The sequence below is a fragment of the Pristiophorus japonicus genome, chromosome 7, assembly GCF_044704955.1.
Source record: "Pristiophorus japonicus isolate sPriJap1 chromosome 7, sPriJap1.hap1, whole genome shotgun sequence".
Taxonomy (NCBI): Eukaryota; Metazoa; Chordata; class Chondrichthyes; family Pristiophoridae; genus Pristiophorus; species Pristiophorus japonicus.
In genome coordinates this window covers 199,976,417-199,995,498 of record NC_091983.1, presented here as the reverse complement: position 1 = coordinate 199,995,498, position 19,082 = coordinate 199,976,417, and the positions used below count along the sequence as shown (strand labels likewise).

The 19,082-nt window shown below is 47.2% G+C and overlaps 1 protein-coding gene across 5 annotated transcripts in view; it reads right to left on the bottom strand.

Moving 5' to 3' along the window:
- Positions 1-3,598: 3,598 nt before the first annotated feature.
- Positions 3,599-19,082, bottom strand: part of daam2 (dishevelled associated activator of morphogenesis 2) — a 397,560-nt gene continuing 382,076 nt past the window's right edge. For all 5 annotated transcript variants that reach the window (XM_070885703.1, XM_070885707.1, XM_070885704.1 and 2 more), the window contains one exon: positions 3,599-10,583. In XM_070885703.1, coding sequence (XP_070741804.1) covers positions 10,368-10,583 — 216 coding nt within the window. In that variant the 3' untranslated portion in view covers positions 3,599-10,367. The remainder of the gene's footprint in view (positions 10,584-19,082) is intronic.

Genomic DNA, 19,082 nt, shown 5'->3' with positions numbered 1-19,082 from the left:
AACCTTTTCACAGCGTTCCGGCCTTGGCGAATCTTCACACCTCCGCACGATGAACGCAGCCCGTGAGAAGCAGACAGGTGACAATAAAAAAAATCCTACACAGGGAGCCACCAGAGGGAAGGTCGGAGGTCAAGTAACCAAAGACATATCAGTTACTTCCGGCATGGCACTGGCAGAGGTTTGGAAGCAGGATCCCGTGCCTGCCCTTTATGGTCTGTGGAGACCAGAAGAAAGACAATAACACTCACGGCTCCTGACCCTGGGTAAAAACACAGTAAATTTGTCCTGGCCGGCATGGCATGGGTACTCATTAATACACCCCACCCGTTATTCCATTGTACCAAAGTCACCGACAACGCACGTTTTGCACCACCACGCAAGCCAAAATTCTACCCCATACTTTTCCCCAGTCAGCCCACCACAACCAACTTGGCAAATTTGGTAGCCTGGGTCCTAAAGACCACAATCCCCCCCATTCCCCCCCCACCCCCACCCCATTTTCTGCACAGTAAATAAGACTACAGCACGTTTGTGAAAAGGGATAAAGGAGGGTCACTTCTACTCCGCAATTGAAACCCAGTCGCCTAGCAAATTAACACAGCAGCCTGAATTCTAGCCTGCAGCTAACACCCATTGACAACTGCTGTCGACTGAACCAATACATCGGCCGCAGGAGGATTTCATACCTGTGAGATAAACCCACACCAAACTCTCTCAATGGAATATTTAACTAAATATGACAGTCATTGTTTTTTAAAAGATCCCTCCCCCCACCCCTCTACCCCATCATCCAACATGACACACATTACTTTTGATGTTGCAACCATGTGTCAACGGGCCTGTAAGGAAGGCTGAAGCCTTGTCGAAGGCAGGTTTTAATTTCTTTTGAGGCCAACTGAAGGAGACGCTGGCTCTATCATTTATAACAGGATAAAGCTAATAAATAGAGGTCCAAATTACTAGTTACTTACTTTTTTTGCTAATTAGTTTTGTTTCTTCACCATGTGCTTGTACACTGCTCTATATCAGTTCCAGAAAAGAGAAGGCTGAGAGGGAACCGAATAGAGATCTTAAACATTATTAAGGGCTTTGATAAGGTAGATGCAGAGCAGATGCTTCCACTTATGGGGAGTCTAAAACTAGAAGTCATAAATTTAAGATCGTCACTAATAAATCCAATAAGGAATTCAGGAGAAAATACTTTACCCAGAGAGTGGGTAGAGTGTAGAACATGGAGTAGTTGAGGCAAATAGCATAGATGGATTTAAGGGGAAGCTAGATAAACCCATGAAGGAGAAAGGGATAGAAGGACATGTTGATGGGGTTTGATGAAGTAGGGTGGGAGGAGGCTCGTGTGGAGCATAAACACCGGCACGGAGCAGTTGGGCCGAATGGCCTGTTTCTGTGCTGTAAATACTATGTAGTTGGAAGAGTTTTTTCTCTATCATCAAGCTGCTTCCTGCCACTCCCGCCCTCCCCTATGCAAACTACTGAGCTGGGATGCAACGATTTGGACAATATGCACAGCTGCTTATTGCTCACATAGGCAGCAATGAATAATAAGGATTAACAGGTACAAAGACAAGAGTGGACAGATGCTGGAGTAAGTTAAATGCTGGCATTGCACCTCTGGTACCTAGATTCCAATCTAGCCCATACTGTGGGAATAAAAGTATCTTCTGGCTGTACATGAAATAAATTTGGACCCAGAGCAATGAAATTGGTGGAGCGGTTGGAATAATGTCACACTGAGTCAGACGTGCTCTTTCAAGCTGTGGGCCAATCGCCATGTGACCTTTACACCTGACCTATCCTACATCTGCTCTGAGAGTGTTTGATACTAACAGCAAGTGCTCCATTCCCCAGCAGTAATATCATCTTATGGAGCACAAAATTCAACCTCAAAAATATATATTAAGAGAAAGCTAATAAAAACTGTTTTTCTCCATGCAAGGAGAGTGAGGCAAACACTCGTTCATCCAGAAGTGATTACAAAATACACAATTTTAAATGTAAATTTCCCAACTGGCTATACTACTTAGGGATATTGAAGAAAACTGCTTATACATTCAGGGTATGAAATAAGTCTGATTAATTTAGGTTTTAGGTTTGGCCATTAACAGAACTGGTTGGGTTTACAGGCTGGAGTGGCCATGTTGAGACCAATGTTTAGTTTAAGAGCATTACACTGGGGAGGGCCAGAGATGTTCTATGGTTCCTATTTCCAACAGTCCTGATAGCGGGCGTAAATGGTCAGTAGTGGTCGCGATAGGATTGGGGAGGGGAAGAGTGGTTAAATCCAACTATTTGGGCACGAGGGGGAACAGCCATTGTATCCAACGATTGCTTCTAATAACTCTGAGGGGGGATGGAGGAGGCTTTAATAGTGGTTGTTTCCTATGGTTCTAAAGGAGAAAAGAGCAACAGTTATATCTAATAGGAAAGCGGCTGGCTATTTCCAACTGTTGAGACCACTCCAAGCTGTATCTATCTGAGTCCATCAACAAAAACAAAATATCTTTTGATCAGCTTTGTGCTCCTTTTAGAGTGCTTCCCACATCCTGCCTTTTTTTCTGGTCTGATTTGTGCTACAAAAATGAGTAAGTCCTCTCATGCTTCGATAATGGATTTTGTGTTAAATGCAGAGCCAATCGGAGATCACCTCCATTATATCATGTTTTATATGTGACTCCCCAGGACAGTATCACTGAAAGGTGGGGCAGGTGAGGAATTTTACCCTGGATGGCCCTTTACTTAACATCGGGCCAGCTTTGCTTTTGTGCCTATAATTCAGCAGGCCACCAAAGGTCAACTATTTAGTTAGGAACTATGTCCCACCAACTAGAAAGCAAAATGATGGTGCTCTGCTGGCTGCCCCAGCCTGGCCCACGGGGCAGATGTAAAACAGGCTGCCTACTCACTATCACCCGTTTTACGCTATCGCACAGTTCAAATCTACCCCTTCGGTACTTTGAGGTTCAAAATAAAATATGGGTGAAAGGAGAAAGTGAGTTTAACTTCTGATCCAAGAGACAATGGATGGGGGTCATTCTGACTTTGGGCGATTGATAGTGTGAAATGGACGATATTGATTCAGCCGCCTGTTATACATCTCTCCCTATATTCTATTCCATTGATAAATGCAATTAAAGTTAGGGGAGGTGTAAAACAGACAGCTGAATCAATTTAGTCCATTTTACACCATCGCCCAAAGTCAAAATGATTCTCAATACTCTGACAGTGCAGCACTCCTTCAGTGCAGCACTGAAGTGCTAGTCTACATCATCTGCTCAAGTCCTGTCGTGGGGCTTGAGCAGTGACAGTCCTGGCCACTTCACTAACTTGAGCTGCTCTGAAAATTGAAGGGAGGTAGACTTAAACTATATGATAGTGTAAAACGGGTGATAGTGAGTCGGCAGCCTGTTTTACATCTGCCCCGTGGGCCAGGCTGGGGCAGCCAGTGACGGGCTGTTGGCAGCCAACAGAGCACCACCTTGTTGGTGGGACATAGTTCCTCACTGAATAGTTGACCTTTGGTGGCTTGCTAAATTATAGGCACAAAAGCAAAGCTGGCCCGATGTTAAGTAAAGGATCATCCAGGGCAACATTTCTCCCCCCGCCCCACCTTTCCCAATCCTTTCCTGAATCACTCATTCAAAATGGATGCTAAGCATCTGATTGGCCGTTCCATGATTCCTGGCACATTATGGGAAGGCCTCCTAAATTAAGTCAACTCTGGGGCCTTTATAAGTCTTATTCACGCTTATTGCGCAGCCTCCCAGCGTGCTGTACTCTGGCCTTTCACATTGGATTAGGCCTCAGGCCTCCACGTCCAACAATTCAGAGCAGCCAACTAATGTGCATTAGCTCTTTGGGCACCAGGCAGGAGTGTATTGGCCTCTGTATGTTAGGGGCCGGGTGTTAGCACAATTACTAGAATGAGCAACTCTTAGCAGTAGGGATCATTCGTGGGTAATAAGGATACAAGTCTTTAAATTCAACAGGCCGAAGCCAATGCCATCAGGCCTGAATCTTGGGTACAGAAAGCAGAGCCAAGTGTAGTGTGGGGGTTGGGACAGGGCAGTGGGACAAAGAGGGCGTTATAGAATGAGGCTAACATCCCCAGCATTGAAGCACTGACCACACTCGATCAGCTCCGCTGGGCAGGCCACATCGTTCGCATGCCAGACACGAGACTCCCAAAGCAAGTGCTCTACTCGGAGCTCCTTCACGGCAAACGAGCGAAAGGTGGGCAACAGAAATGCTACAAGGACACCCTCAAAGGCTCCCTGATAAAGTGCACATCCCCAATGACACCTGGGAGTCCCTGGCCCAAGACCGCCCTAAATGGAGGAAGCGCATCTGAGAGGGCGCTGAGCACTTCGAGTCTCAATGCGGAGAGCATGCAGAAATCAAGCGCAGGCAGCGGAAAGTGCGATGGCAAACCAGTCACACCCACCCCTTCCCTCAACGACTATCTGTCCCATCTGTGACAGAGTCTGTGGCTCTCCTATTGGACTGTTCAGCCACCAAAGAACTCACTTCAGGAGTGGAAGCAAGTCTTCCTCGATTCCGAAGGACTGCTTATGATGATGATGATAGAATGAGGACCCAGAGCTCATCCCTCTATTAAACCATATTAATCTTTAGTTGGATTCTTACGCACCCCTCTCCTCATAATCTGAAGACAAATTGACCACTTAAGCCAAAAAAATGTTAGCTGTTGCATCGCTAAAGATATCCCACCCCCAAGTCTTAAAACAGGAGCAGGGACTGCTGAGTAAATAGGTACTTTTCAAAGTGAAAGACAGAGAGACATTCTGAAGGATTACAGCCAACAAATCAGTCATATCCAACAGAGGTCGTTCAGTGGCGATCTATTTACATCTCCATCCATCCCGCTCGCTCCCCACTCCCCGGAGCTTCATTCTGTGAGCATTCAATGTCCTTCGCAGCTTTCAAAATACACACAGGATTCACCGATTACCACATCTGCAAAAATAATCTGCTGGCATCTTTGAGTGCTGAACATTTCTATAGAACTTTGGAGAAATGTCTGAGTATTAAAAATATTTTTACCCCTTTACACCTTGCTGAGGACAACTGCTTGTGCTCTCTCCCCTTTTTGCCGAAAGACATCTTATTTTGGGGCTGTATTTGCACAGTAGTCACGGGCCACTGGAATGTGTTATTATGCTCTGGCTCTCTGCTTGTTACTTCCAACCGGACGTAGCGTGCTCTGGGCTGTTTTACTATGTGTAGGTTTATGATTCGTGCGATCCTGGTCTTCCGTTCCCTTTATTTCACCAGGGGGGCTTCACCAATCAATTCACCGTGCCTGTTATGTGGGGCACTCGAGCATTTCTTGTGAACTTCACGCTATCTGGTTGGATTATGAAAACAGAGGAGCACCGACTGGTGTAAATATTTCACATCGTATTAACTGAAGCTCGGTTGACCAAGTCCAGGACCAACTCATACAGAGAGGAGCCTCTCAGTATACCAAGCTGTGGGGTTATAGGCATTGTGAATCACCAGGGTCAGTGTTTAGCCGACCTGGGCTTTCTGTTTCCTATGGAAACGTCCTCAGTTCATGTCGGGCTTGAAGCGGCAAGGATGTCAAGACCTTGGAAGAGGGTGCAGAGGAGATTTACCAGAATAGTACCAGGGAAGAGGGACTTCAATTACGTGGAGTGACTGGAGAAACTGGGATTGTTCTCCTTAGAGCAGAGGAGGTTAGGTGGAGATTTAATAGGGACGTTCCAAATTATGAGGGATTTTGAGATGGTAGAAAGGGAGAAACTGATTTGAGTAATAGGAGAGTCAATAACCAGAGGACACAGATTTAAGACAATTGTCAAAACAGCCAGAGGGGTGATGAGAATATCTTTTATGCAGCGAGTTGTTATGATCTGGAATGCAGTGCCTGAAAGAGTGGTGGAAGCAGATTCAATAGTAACATTCAAAAGGGAATTTGATAAATACTTCAAAAGGAAACATTTGTAGGGCTACAGGGAAAGAGCAGGGGATGGGACTAATTGGATAGTTCCAGCACAGGCACGATGGGCTGAATGGCCTCCTTCTGTGCTGTATGATACTATTCTATGAAATGCTCCTTGTCTGTACCAGCACACACCACATAAAGTGAATATGGGCAGGAGGCCTTGTGAGCTTTTCCTTGATTTTCCCCACTTCCAATTTTCTACCCCTTTTCTTCTCAAGTTGGTGACTGCGGATTAGCTCTGCAGACACTGCTAGCTCTCCAGTACCTCACCCAAAAGGCCATTCTTCATTGACGGTTATATCAGCCATGAAAGACATCACAATCATGCCCAATCCTGGACGCACCCGACTCTTGCACTCTGTGGCAGGGGGAGCAATTAGAAGGGGGAACCTGAGCTTGCTTTGCACTCCCTGGCCAAGAGGACACTGAGATTCATTGCAGCTTCTCTATAGCTGCGATCAACCAGCTCAGCACAGACCCGGGGTTTCAAGCTTGGGATATGTTTGATCTGTGTGGCTCAGTACCAGACCAGGTGATACATTTAGTCTACCACTAGCGGACGGCCTGGAGTTTCATCAGTTAAAGTTGTGGTAAGCTTCCCAATGCCTGGTCTGCTGTTCAGGCAGTGGCTTACAGGGTTAATGACAGCCCGGGGGTGGGTAAGGGAGAGAATCCCAGCTTCCTCGGGGGGGCAGTGCATCTCCTCTAATCCCTGGACCTGTGGACCTTCCTGGATCAAGTATCAGATTACTGAGTCTAACACAGAACATTACTCTGGTCCCAATCTTCCATTGGCAGGCGTGTCATCTTGGAGCTAATTTGACCTCGCAAAGATCTTTCTTCCACTGCATGGAGGATGGTGGCACAGAGGAAATGTCAAGCTCTCCTAAGTTGGCTGGAAGGCTAAACCCCATGTTGGAACCATAATAATGGTAAGCAACTGCACTATGAAATCCATTTGAGGTGTGCTATCGATGAGGCATAAGCACATGCAGTGAATTAGCACATGGAACCAGCTGACAGAGCAGCGAGGTCAACTACAGCAGGCCTCAGTCTGGTCAGTCAGTCGGTGACCCCCACTCTCGGCCTCATGTGATGGGCAACAAAGCAGCTATAGGCCTCAGTCTAGAAAGCCAGCAGCTTCATACATCACAAGCCTCACTGTGGCAGCTACAAGGAAGCTTCACGCACTGCAGGCCATGCCACAGTTGGAACATTATTCCGGTTTGTTTTAAAGCCTTGTCAATAATAATTTGGTGAGGCCAAATAGCTTATTTTTAAAAACATGTTTGCCCATGGTCCAATAAACAGAAGATGGCGTCACACTGAAATTCTTCCCCTTGGGTCAAGTATTACTTTCTCAAAGAAATGTGCTATGTTTGCACTCCGTCAGCATAGATGTGAATGGACTCAGTGAAAAATCTCCTGTGTCAGAATTTCTGCCAGCTATTCGGTACCTACAGATCTCCGGGGGTGAATTTGCCCCTTTCTATAAGAGCCATGAGCACCTCAAAGATGTGGCCACGGGTCGGTAAGGAATCACCGCTCGATCGGGGCGGAGGGGCTGCCATTTTGTATGTTACCCTCTTTCAGGTTTGGAACGGTGTACGGGACAGCCCCGCCCATTTTCCCGTGTTCTGAAACGGTGCCGCTGCCCCCGACAGCTTTTTCTGTCGGTGCACTTTTTGTGGCTGGGTGGTACAGCCGCCCTTAAAAGGGGAGGTTGCACTGCCGGCCACTCCCATTTTATTTTTTATTGTCGGTCGACTGCCAGACCGGGCCGACAATTATGCCCACGGGTTCGGTCGGGCCGCCAGCAGGCAGTCTGACACCCCCTCTTGGGTACCAGGTGCTGGCCCGGCTAAAACCCTCCCTGGTGGCCCAGTGTTTGCCACTAAAGTGGCTGCAGAGTTCGCAGCGGCCCTGCCCTTTAACTGAAGGGGAGGGACGTTGTGATGCTTTCGCGTCGCACTGACATCATCAGCACAGCACTGATGACTTGCAGCGTCGACCGCTCTGACCTGCCCCCAATTCCGCCCTGCTCGTGGCAGCCACTCCAACCCGACCGAACTCTGCCCCTCTCCCCACACGAACACCGCGACCGGAAACATAAACCAAAGAGCTGAAAATCGCCGGAATGTCCGCCCCACGTATTGGCGCGCGCGGAGCACCTAAAAAATGGTAGGTGTGCCCCGTTTCGGGCAGAGGGCAATTTCAGGCCCTACACGTCTTGTCCTGCTTCGGACCATCTCAAACCTCTTTCTACTTTCATGAAACCCTTACACAATGGATGAAACGATGCTCCAGCTCCAAACCGCTACTGCTGTGTAACCTTCAGTGCCTTCTTTGTCCTAAACCTGAAATTCTTCTGCCTTGTCTGTGCATAAAACTCATCGCAACCTTAAAAACAATACATGTCTGTAATATAGTGCTACATTTATTAAACAGGGCATGGGCTCGCTGTAGGCCTGCGTTAACATACTGCAGCCAATATCTGCCGTGTTTCCATCTGACCTTCTAAGTGGAGGATTGGGGAAATGGGCCAAGGACTGGGCAAAGTTAATTCGTGGAAGACACTGGAGAGAAACATGCACGTCTTTCCCCCCCTCCCCCCCCGCCTTGTGAAGCATGTGCCGCAGTTTTTAAAAACCATGAAGAAAATCTGTCATTTCAGTTATGTGCTTGTTTTCTCTCTGTGAGATTTATAAACGAGCGAGCAACGTGAATTAGTAGCCCACTTTAGGCCCGAGCCTCTGTGCCTGTGCTGGGTCCGAATGAACCATTTTTTGTTCTTTCTTTCTTGCCTGTACCTGATGTGATTCTCAATGATACATGTACCCCTTGCCTCCGGGACTGCTTTCTCCATGTTGCCCTGAAGAACAACGCCTCGGTTTGTTTAGATGTTGGGGATGGGAGAAGATGATGCCGGTGAGAAAAAGGCCTGAAAGAATTGAACATGCTCATTTTATGTCACATTGGATGTGACGAGTCTACTCTTCAAAAAGACTAATTTCCTTCTTTCAAAGTAAAGTTTTAACATTATATATATATATATGTATAAGCTTAAAAAAAATATTGCACAATATAGGCCCAGTAACTTTGCTGTGGCTATCTAGTTTGTGGTAATATGTATGTGTGCACAGGTGGCCCTCAGTGCAGAGTCACTGACTGTATTTAATACTGTTTTTTTTGCGTAATATGCTTTCTCTGATGCCCAAAGTAGTGGGAATCTCATGCCTGGCACAGTTTTTTATTATCCCCGTGTTTAGTTTGACGACGCGATTCCCACTCGGTCCCACCCAATCCCGTCTACTTTTTTCCCCACAGTGCCAAAGCACAGTTGGATCGCCGCCATCTCGGCAGCTTCAGGATAGGGTTGCCAACTCTGGTCGGACATATTCCTGGAGGTTTGTCACATGACTTCCTGTCTGTGACTGCCCCGCCTCACACCATTGGTCTACCGACACATCACCCTCGCGACGCACCGCCTTCCCAATCCAACTGAGAAGCGAACAGACTCTTCGCTACCCGACTGGATGATTCCCAACTTCAATCAAACGGCCCTATTTCCCCTGAGGATCTCCATGGATTTTTGTCTTTTTTTTATAATTGATAAGCAAAAGTCTTCAAAGCAAATGGAAAAATAAAACCACGGTTTGTTTCAGCGTCTCGATTAATTTTCTCCGGGGCTGCTCGCAGCAGTGGCGCCCTGGAGATTGATCTTCAATTCCTGGAGACTCCAGGGAAATCCTGGAGGGTTGGCAACCCTGAATCCAGGAGGGTGATAAGTGCCCCCCGAGGAGAGAGACAAGGGGTGGGGGGCTGTGGGGGTGGGGCGAGGTTGTTGGGTCACACCACTCGCAGGACTGGAGTGAATCAAGACTTTTATGCTTTGGCTAAGAGGGTGGGCAAAAATAAAATTAAAAAGATATCAATAATAATAATAACAAAGCGTCATGGCTTCCCTATCAGTCCCAGAGGGCGACTCCCTCCCATCCCACACTGCTCCTGCTCTGGTCCGTCGGTTGTTTCTGTAGTCGCATGTCCCGCTTTCGAAAGCAAATGGGCTGAGAGGCTGGTGACTGAAGCACGGCGTACAGGCACTTTGGAGAGTAAGCCGATTCCCTCCCCGCCCGCTCTTATAGTGGAGAGAAGGGAAGAGAGAGAAGGAGAGAGCGAGAGAGGAGGTTCTGCTTTTTGTTTTTGTTTTTGGTTCGGCGGGTGAGCAAAAGGCCTTGTGTTTTTGTTTTCCTTCCCCGGGCCGCAGGGTCAGTAAAGAGTGCCCCCCCTCCCTCCCTCAACCACCAACAAACGGCGGCGAGTTCCAGGCGTACGTCCCAGTCTTGACGGGTCCAGCCAGTCCTCAGTAATTGAGCTTGGTGACGGCCCGTTCCCTGCCACTCTCCAACACCTGGTTGCCCGAGCGCTTGCGGCTGCGCTTCAGCTTAGACAGGTCCTTGTCGAACACCTCGCCCGACCGCAGGGCCGACACCAGGTCGTCGAATTCCCCGACCTCTTCCGAGATGCTGCCGGCTCGTGCTTTCTTCAGCCGACGCTCCTTCTCGCGCTGCTCCTTCAACTGAGGGGAGGGAGGGGGAGAGAAACAAGCAGCGTGAGGTTACACAACAGTTGTTGAGCTTTACAAATCACAAAACATACAGAGAGAACAATTGCATGGGAGTGGCCAGGATACTGGAATCGAATCGAGGGGTTCGGGTGGTTTACATATAGAATAATGGATACCTGGGAGTGATTACAGACTGAAATATATTCGAGGGGTTCAGATGTCGTACATATAGAATAATGGATACCTGGGAGTGATTACAGACTGAAATATATTCGAGGGGTTCAGATGTCGTACATATAGAATAATGGATACCTGGGAGTGATTACAGGCTGGAATATATTCGAGGGGTTCAGATGTCGTACATATAGAATAATGGATACCTGGGAGTGATTACAGCCTGGAATATATTCGAGGGGTTCAGATGTCGTACATATAGAATAATGGATACCTGGGAGTGATTACAGGCTGGAATATATTCGAGGGGTTCAGATGTCGTACATATAGAATAATGGATACCTGGGAGTGATTACAGGCTGGAATATATTCGAGGGGTTCAGATATCGTACATATAGAATAATGGATACCTGGGAGTGATTACAGACTGAAATATATTCGAGGGGTTCAGATGTCGTACATATAGAATAATGGATACCTGGGAGTGATTACAGGCTGGAATATATTCGAGGGGTTCAGATGTCGTACATATAGAATAATGGATACCTGGGAGTGATTACAGGCTGGAATATATTCGAGGGGTTCAGATGTCGTACATATAGAATAATGGATACCTGGGAGTGATTACAGGCTGGAATATATTCGAGGGGTTCAGATGTCGTACATATAGAATAATGGATACCTGGGAGTGATTACAGGCTGGAATATATTCGAGGGGTTCAGATGTCGTACATATAGAATAATGGATACCTGGGAGTGATTACAGGCTGGAATATATTCGAGGGGTTCAGATATCGTACATATAGAATAATGGATACCTGGGAGTGATTACAGACTGAAATATATTCGAGGGGTTCAGATGTCGTACATATAGAATAATGGATACCTGGGAGTGATTACAGGCTGGAATATATTCGAGGGGTTCAGATGTCGTACATATAGAATAATGGATACCTGGGAGTGATTACAGGTTGGAATATATTCGAGGGGTTCAGATGTCGTACATATAGAATAATGGATACCTGAAATCTAATTGAGTGCAATCACAAGGATTTCATCCATGAAAATGACAGGACTTTATGGGGTGACATGTAGATGAGGGTCCGCACCCTACATGCACCCTATAGTATCCACTCGTCGCAAGGATCACAAGCAAACTTTTAACTCTCAATGGAATCCTGCTCTTCTCCTGTCCCTGTTGGCTTAGGGTAACGGTAGAAGCCTGAACCAAATAGATCAGGAAGATGCCAAGTTTTATATCCAGCTCCTAATCAACATCCATGACCACTACTGGGTCGTGCGTGCACACATTTTGGACAGGATTGAGCCAGGCTGTGATGCTCCCTTTTGCTGAATAGCCCGACGACACTTGATATCCTAATTTGCTACTTGGCGTCAGGTATCCATGCAACCGGCCCCCAGGAAATGTCGGCACCTCCAGGACAGAAGGAGTGCAGACTAGCAAAAGAAAACTTGCAGTACAGTCCGAGAAGTGGAGATTCTAAGTAATAAGTTAAAATTGCCAAAAGCCCGTCATGGAATGATTTGAGCGCCTTGCCTGATGTGACCTATGCGGGAGCCGTGGTTGTAATCAGTGCTCTGGGAGCAGTTCTGGTAAATGAATTAGCAGTTTGTTACTCGTTGCTGGCTGGAGAGCTCGATTCTGTGTAAACTTCTGTCTAAGTTTAACGCTTTACATTCCCTCCATCTCTCCAGTTTGCCTACACAAGAGAGGGTGATTCTACCATCCGGCACTCCCAGCAAGATGGCATCTTGGAAAATTAGGGATGGAAAATCATGGCCACAGTCTCCCTGAGAACGCTGGATTATGGGACCGCCCCTACAAACTGCATTTTGAAAAGTTTCCATCAATTACGCTTGATCGGCACCCCATCCGCCATCATAAATATGTACTCCCTCCACCACCGGCACCCCTTGGCTATATCCTGAAGACAGTGTGTACTTTCTACAGGATGCACTGCTGCAATTTTCCAGGGCTTGTTCGGCAGATGGCGCATGGGAGCACCATCACCTGCAAGTTCCCCTCCAAGTCACACACCATCCTGACTTGGAAATATATCGCTGGGAAATCTTGGATCTCCCTCCCTAACAGCACTGTGGGAGTATCTTCACCACACGGACTGCAGTGATTCAAGACGGTAGCTCACCACCACCTTCTCAAAGACAATTAGGGATGGGCAATAAATGCCGGCCTTGCCAACGGCACCCATATACCAAGAAGGAATAAAAAATTATTTGAGATGTTTCCACATGCTAAGGGAGTGACAGAAATGCAAGCGTTATTTAATGACTGAATGGATCCTGTGGATAACAACTCAATTGGCCTATTAAAATCCAACCTTGTTGTCACCTAACCATCGCTCTTTAATATAGGTCACTTTCTCTCTTTACAGCCTCAACTCTTCTCTCCCAAGCCTCTCAGTAATAATTAAAATCAATCAAAATGCAATACTACAAGCTGCTGACATTATTGAACCACTCCAAACTATTTTTTTAATAGTAATCTGTTATTAAAGCGACGCTTTTGCTGTCACAGTAACAGGAGGACCGTTGGGTGTAGTCTGATGGACCTGTTCTCCCATCCTATTAATATTAAAACTGGTCCCAGACTCGGTTTCACTGTGCTGCTTTTCAAGAATGTAGTTCTTGTGGCTGCCCGGGGAGACGAGGGGGAAGGGCAGGTTAAAGGTCAGGAGAGAGAAAAAAAACTTCCCCTTGGAATTTCGGCATAAAACATAATCCTCCGTGTTTTAAGCTAAAATGGAATGTCTAACCGTTAATGGAAGGAGAGGGGCAACAAAAAAAACCACTCAAGAATTACCAAATAAAATCAAAATCTGTTTATTGGTGGTTTAGGGTTTCAGGAAAAAAACCCGAGAGAGCTTTAACCCTCGGTTCCCAGTGATTCCTGGACATGAGAGGAGACCTGACAGAATGCCTGGTATTAAAGGAGCGCGCAGTTCCCATGCTTTCCTGGTATGTGGAGACCCTGGGAGTGAGCGGTTCACAGGAATCCTGGGGGAACGAGGTAGCGGCTGCATTACTGCATCCTTGCAGCAATTCTGTATCCCGTCCAAACTGAGTTGATTAACAAGTCCAGAGGGGATGGGGAAGGAGGCAGGGCAAGCTCCCCGAGACATCGGCCAACATCACAAACAAGTGGCCTGCCGCTTGTCTGATTGTGAGAAATTTTTTTCTCTTTTTCCTACACTCTTTGTTGAGAGCAGGGTCCGTTTTCAATGCTGCAGTGTTAAAGGGGTCAGGGGGTGCGGCTGAGGAGGTTGCCCACCAGCCAGGGCTGCCCTGGAGTGCCCAGCCATAAAAGGCTAATCTCCAGGACACTGTTGCAAGCAAAGACCCTGGAGAAAAATCATCAAGGCAATTAAAAAAAAAAACCTGTGCTTTTAAAAAATTGTCTTTGAACATTTTTGTTTGCTAGTTATAAAAATATTGAACATGGGGCGGGGAGGGGGGAGGCGGGGTAAAGGCTGTCTGACTGGCATCATTTAATTGAGTTGCGATGGGTCTATATCCTTTCCCACTGGCGCGGGAAGGCGGAGCACCGCATGGATGAGCAAGTCGAGCGACTGTGAGCGAGAGTGTGGGGACAGGGCGGTGGAAGAGGTCGTGTGATGAAACCTGCAGCACTATGTCCAACCAGAGTGGGCAACCCCGAGGTGTCACTGTGATTCAGCGCCATGTCGACCTCTGTCTCTGTTTCTATGGAGGAACAATAAATGCCGGCCTTGCCAGCGATGCCCACATTCCGAGATGTCATGTGGGAGATTAGTGAGCCAGTTGTTTTTTTTATATAACAATCTGGTCATTTCCCCCCCACTCCCCCTTGCCCTCGCCACCCTGGTGCCAGCACATAATTTATTGAATAGAATTTCACAAGTTACTGCGGTGGGATTTGAAGCCACAAACCTCCTCCCTCCTGAACGCTGGTGATGTGGCCTATATTCAAAGGCTGAGAAAATGGCGCAAAATAGAAATCTAGACGCTCCATGGCAGAAGCTTCCCAAGTTTTGATCATCTGTGACAGATGAAATAATATTTGTGTGAAATATGAATGATTGGATGAGATGGAGCCAAGCCTGACTCTATATTGTCCAGCGTGGATTGCAAGGCCCCACAAATGCGCCTCCGAATTCCATTGAGCAGGATTCCACTGAAAGTTAACATTTTACAGAGTGCGGGTGGGATTGTAAAATATATGGAAAGACTGATCAGGGAAGGCAGTGGAGGTGGAGGTACATTCGAAAGGGACCAGGACAGATATATTGCGGAAAAAGAGATTGGGGCAGACTTTGGTCTTCAGTTCCCAGGCCTAGGCATTTGGTGGGGCAGTCGTGCTGATCACAAATTGGGGAGCAAGCTGTTAAAGATTATCCACCTATTAAAATGGCTTTAACTCGTGAGCGGCTTGTCCTCTAATTTGCAATCACAGTTTCTACCTCAAACCACACTCCCCCACCTCCCCACCAATTACATCTGGGCAGCAAAGAGGAACATCTGGCCCGTGGTCTTTCAATCAACATTACTAAAACAGATGAGCATTTATTTTACTGTTTGTGGGGTCTTGCTGTGTGAAAATTGGCTGCCACGTTTCCTACATTAAAGTAGTGATTACATTTGAAAAAAAATGTACTTCATTAGCTGTGAAGCGCTTTCGGACGTCCTGAAATCGTGACAGGTGCTATAGGAATGCAAGTCCATTCTTTCTACCTAAGAATTGCATCACAGCCGTGAGTATGTCGTAGAACCCTCCTCCCTCCTCCCCGATTTATATGTCTTAATGAGGCACCCACCCCCTGAGTGGCAGTATGAGCTATGAGGAGGATGCTAAGAGGCTGCAGGGTGACTTAGACAGGTTAGGTGAGTGGGCAAATGCATGGCAGATGCAATATAATGTGGATAAGTGTGAGGTGAGAGGCGGGAGTTCGGGAGGCGAGCGGCCTACAAGAGGCCTGTCAGTGAGCAGCGGGAGTTCGTGAGAGGCGGGAGTTCGGGAGGCGAGCGGCCTACAAGAGGCCCGTCAGTGAGCAGCGGGAGTTCGTGAAAGGCGGGAGTTCGGAAGGAGAGCGGCCTACAAGAGGCCCGTCAGTGAGCAGCGGGAGTTCGTGAGAGGCGGGAGTTCGGGAGGCGAGTGGCCTACAAGAGGCCTGTCAGTGAGCAGCGGGAGTTCGTGAGAGGCGGGAGTTTGGGAGAGGCGGGAGTTCAGCGAGAGGCTAGCTGGTGCAGCTGCAGCAGGGTGAGAAGGCAAAAAAGAAGTAGAAAGAAATCGAAAGGAGACGTCACAGCCAAGGGGGTAAGTGATTGGCTGGTGATTGGTGAGTACTTTTCTTTTTCTTTATCAGTAAGTAACCTTTTAGCCTTGTTGTTGCCAAATTAAGTTTATCTAGGAGTTAAATCATGACAGGACAGCTCGGACACGTGTTATGCTCCTCCTGTACTACGTGGGAAGTCAGGGACGCTTGCGGTGCCCCTGACGACTACGTGTGCGGGAAGTGTATCCGGCTGCAGCTCCTGACGAGCCGCATTGCGGCGCCGGAGCTGCGGGTGGATTCACTCTGGAGCATCCACGATGCTGAGAATGATGTGAATAGCACATTTAGTGAGTTGGTCTTACCGCAGGGAAAGGGTACATAGCCAGATAGGGAATGGATGACCAACAGGAAGAGCAGTGCAAGGAAAGTAGTGCAGGGATCCCCTGCGGTCATCCCCCTGCAAAACAGATACACCGCTTTGGGTACTGTTGAGGGGGATGACTTATCAGGGGAGAGCAGCAGCAGCCAAGTTCATGGCACCGTGGGTGGCTCTGCTGCACAGAAGGGCAGGAAAATGAGTGGGAGAGCGATAGTGATAGGGGATTCGATTGTAAGGGGAATAGATAGGCGTCTCTGTGGCTGCAACCGAGACTCCAGGATGGTATGTTGCCTCCCTGGTGCAAGGGTCAAGGATGTCTCGGAGCGGGTGCAGGGCATTCTGAAAAGGGAGGGTGAACAGCCAGTTGTCATGATGCATATAGGTACCAACAATATAGGTAAAAAACGGGATGAGGTCATGCAATTTAGGGAGCTAGGAACTAAATTAAAAAGTAGGACATCAAAAGTAGTAATCTTAGGATTGCTACCAGTGCCACGTGCTAGTCAGAGTAGGAATTGCAGGATAGCTCAGATGAATACGTGGCTTGAGGAGTGGTGCACAAGGGAGGGATTCAAATTCCTGGGGCATTGGAACCAGTTCTGGGGGAGGTGGGACCAGTACAAACCGGACGGTCTGCACCTGGGCAGGACCGGAACCAATGTCCTAGGGGGAGTGTTTGCTAGTGCTGTTGGGGAGGAGTTAAACTAATACGGCAGGGGGATCGGAACCTATGCAGGGAGACAGAGGGAAGTAGAATGGGGGCAGAAGCAAAAGATATAAAGAAGAAAAGTAAAAGTGGAGGGCAGAGAAACCTAAGGCAAAAAGCAAAAAGGGCCACTTTGCAGCAGAATTCTAAAAGGGCAAAGTGTGTTGGAAAGACAAGCCTGAAGGCTCTGTGCCTCCATGCGAGGAGCATTCGTAATAAGGTGGACAAATTAACTGCGCAGATAGCAGTTAACGAGTATGATGTAATTGGCATCACGGAGACATGGCTCCAGGGTGACCAAGGCTGGGAACTTAACATCCAGGGGTATTCAACATTTTAAACATAGAAAATAGGTGCAGGAGTAGGCCATTCGGCCCTTCGAGCCTGCACCACCATTCAATGAGTTCATGGCTGAACATGCAACTTCAGTACTCCATTCCTGCTAGGAAGGATAGACAGAAAGGAAAAGGAGGCGGGGTGGCATTGCTGGTTAAAGAGGAAATTAATGCAATAGTAAGAAAAGACATTAGCTTGGATGATGTGGAATCGGTATGGGTGGAGTTACGGAATACCAAGGGGCAGAAAACGCTAGTGGGAGTTGTGTACAGACCACCAAACAGTAGTAGTAAGGTTGGGGACAGCATCAAACAAGAAATAAGGGATGCATGCAATAAAGGTACAGCAGTTATCATGGGTGGCTTTAATCTACATATTGATTGGGCTAACCAAACTGGTAGCAATGCGGTGGAGGAGGATTTCCTGGAGTGTATTAGGGATGGTTTTCTCCACCAATATGTTGAGGAACCAACCAGGGAGCTGGCCATCCTAGACTGGGTGATGTGTAATCAGAAAGGACTAATTAGCAATCTTGTTGTGCGAGACCCCTTGGGGAAGAGTGACCATAACATGGTAGAATTCATTATTAGGATGGAGAGTCAGACAGTTAATTCAGAAACTAGGGTCCTGAACTTAAGGAAAGGTAACTTCGATGGTTTGAGGCATGAATTGGCTAGAATAGACTGGCAAATTATACTTAAAGGGTTGACGGTGGATAGGCAATGGCAAACATTTAAATATCACGTGGATGAACATCAGCAATTGTACATCTCTGTCTGGAGTAAAAAATAAAACGGGGAAGGTGGCTCAACCGTGGCTGACAAGGGAAATTAAGGATAGTGTTAAATCCAAGGAAGAGGCATATAAATTGGGCAGAAAAAGCAGCAAACCTAAGAATTGGGAGAAATTTAGAATTCAGCAGAGGAGGACAAAGGGTTTAATTAAGAGGGGAAAATAGAGTACAAGAAGAAGCTTGCCGGGAACATAAAAACTGACTGCAAAAGCTTCTATAGATATGTGAAGAGAAAAAGATTAGTGAAGACAAACGTAGGTCCCTTGCAGTCGGATTCAGGTGAATTTATAATGGGGAACAAAGAAATGGCAAACCAATTGAACAAATACTTTGGTCTGTCTTCACGAAGGAAGACACAAATAACCTTCCGGAAGTACTAGGGGACTGAGGGTCTAGTGAGAAGGAGGAACTGAAGGATATCCTTATTAGGCGGGAAATTGTGTCAGGGAAATTGATGGGATTGAAGGCGGATAAATCCCCGGGCCTGATAGTCTGCATCCCAGAGTACTTAAGGAAGTGGCCCTCGAGATAGTGGATGCGTTGGTGATCATTTTCCAACATTTTCTATCAACTCAGGATCAGTTCCTATGGACTGGAGGGTAGCTAATGTAACACGACTTTTTAAAAGGGGAGGGAAAGAGAAAGTGGGTAATTATAGACTGGTTAGCCTGACATCAGTGGTGGGGAAAATGTTGGAATCAATTCTTAAGGATGAAATAGCAGCGCATTTGGAAAGCAGTGACAGGATCAGTCCAAGTCAGCATGGATTTATAAAGGGGAAATCATGCTTGACAAATCTTCTGGAATTTTTTGAGGATGTAACTAGTAGAGT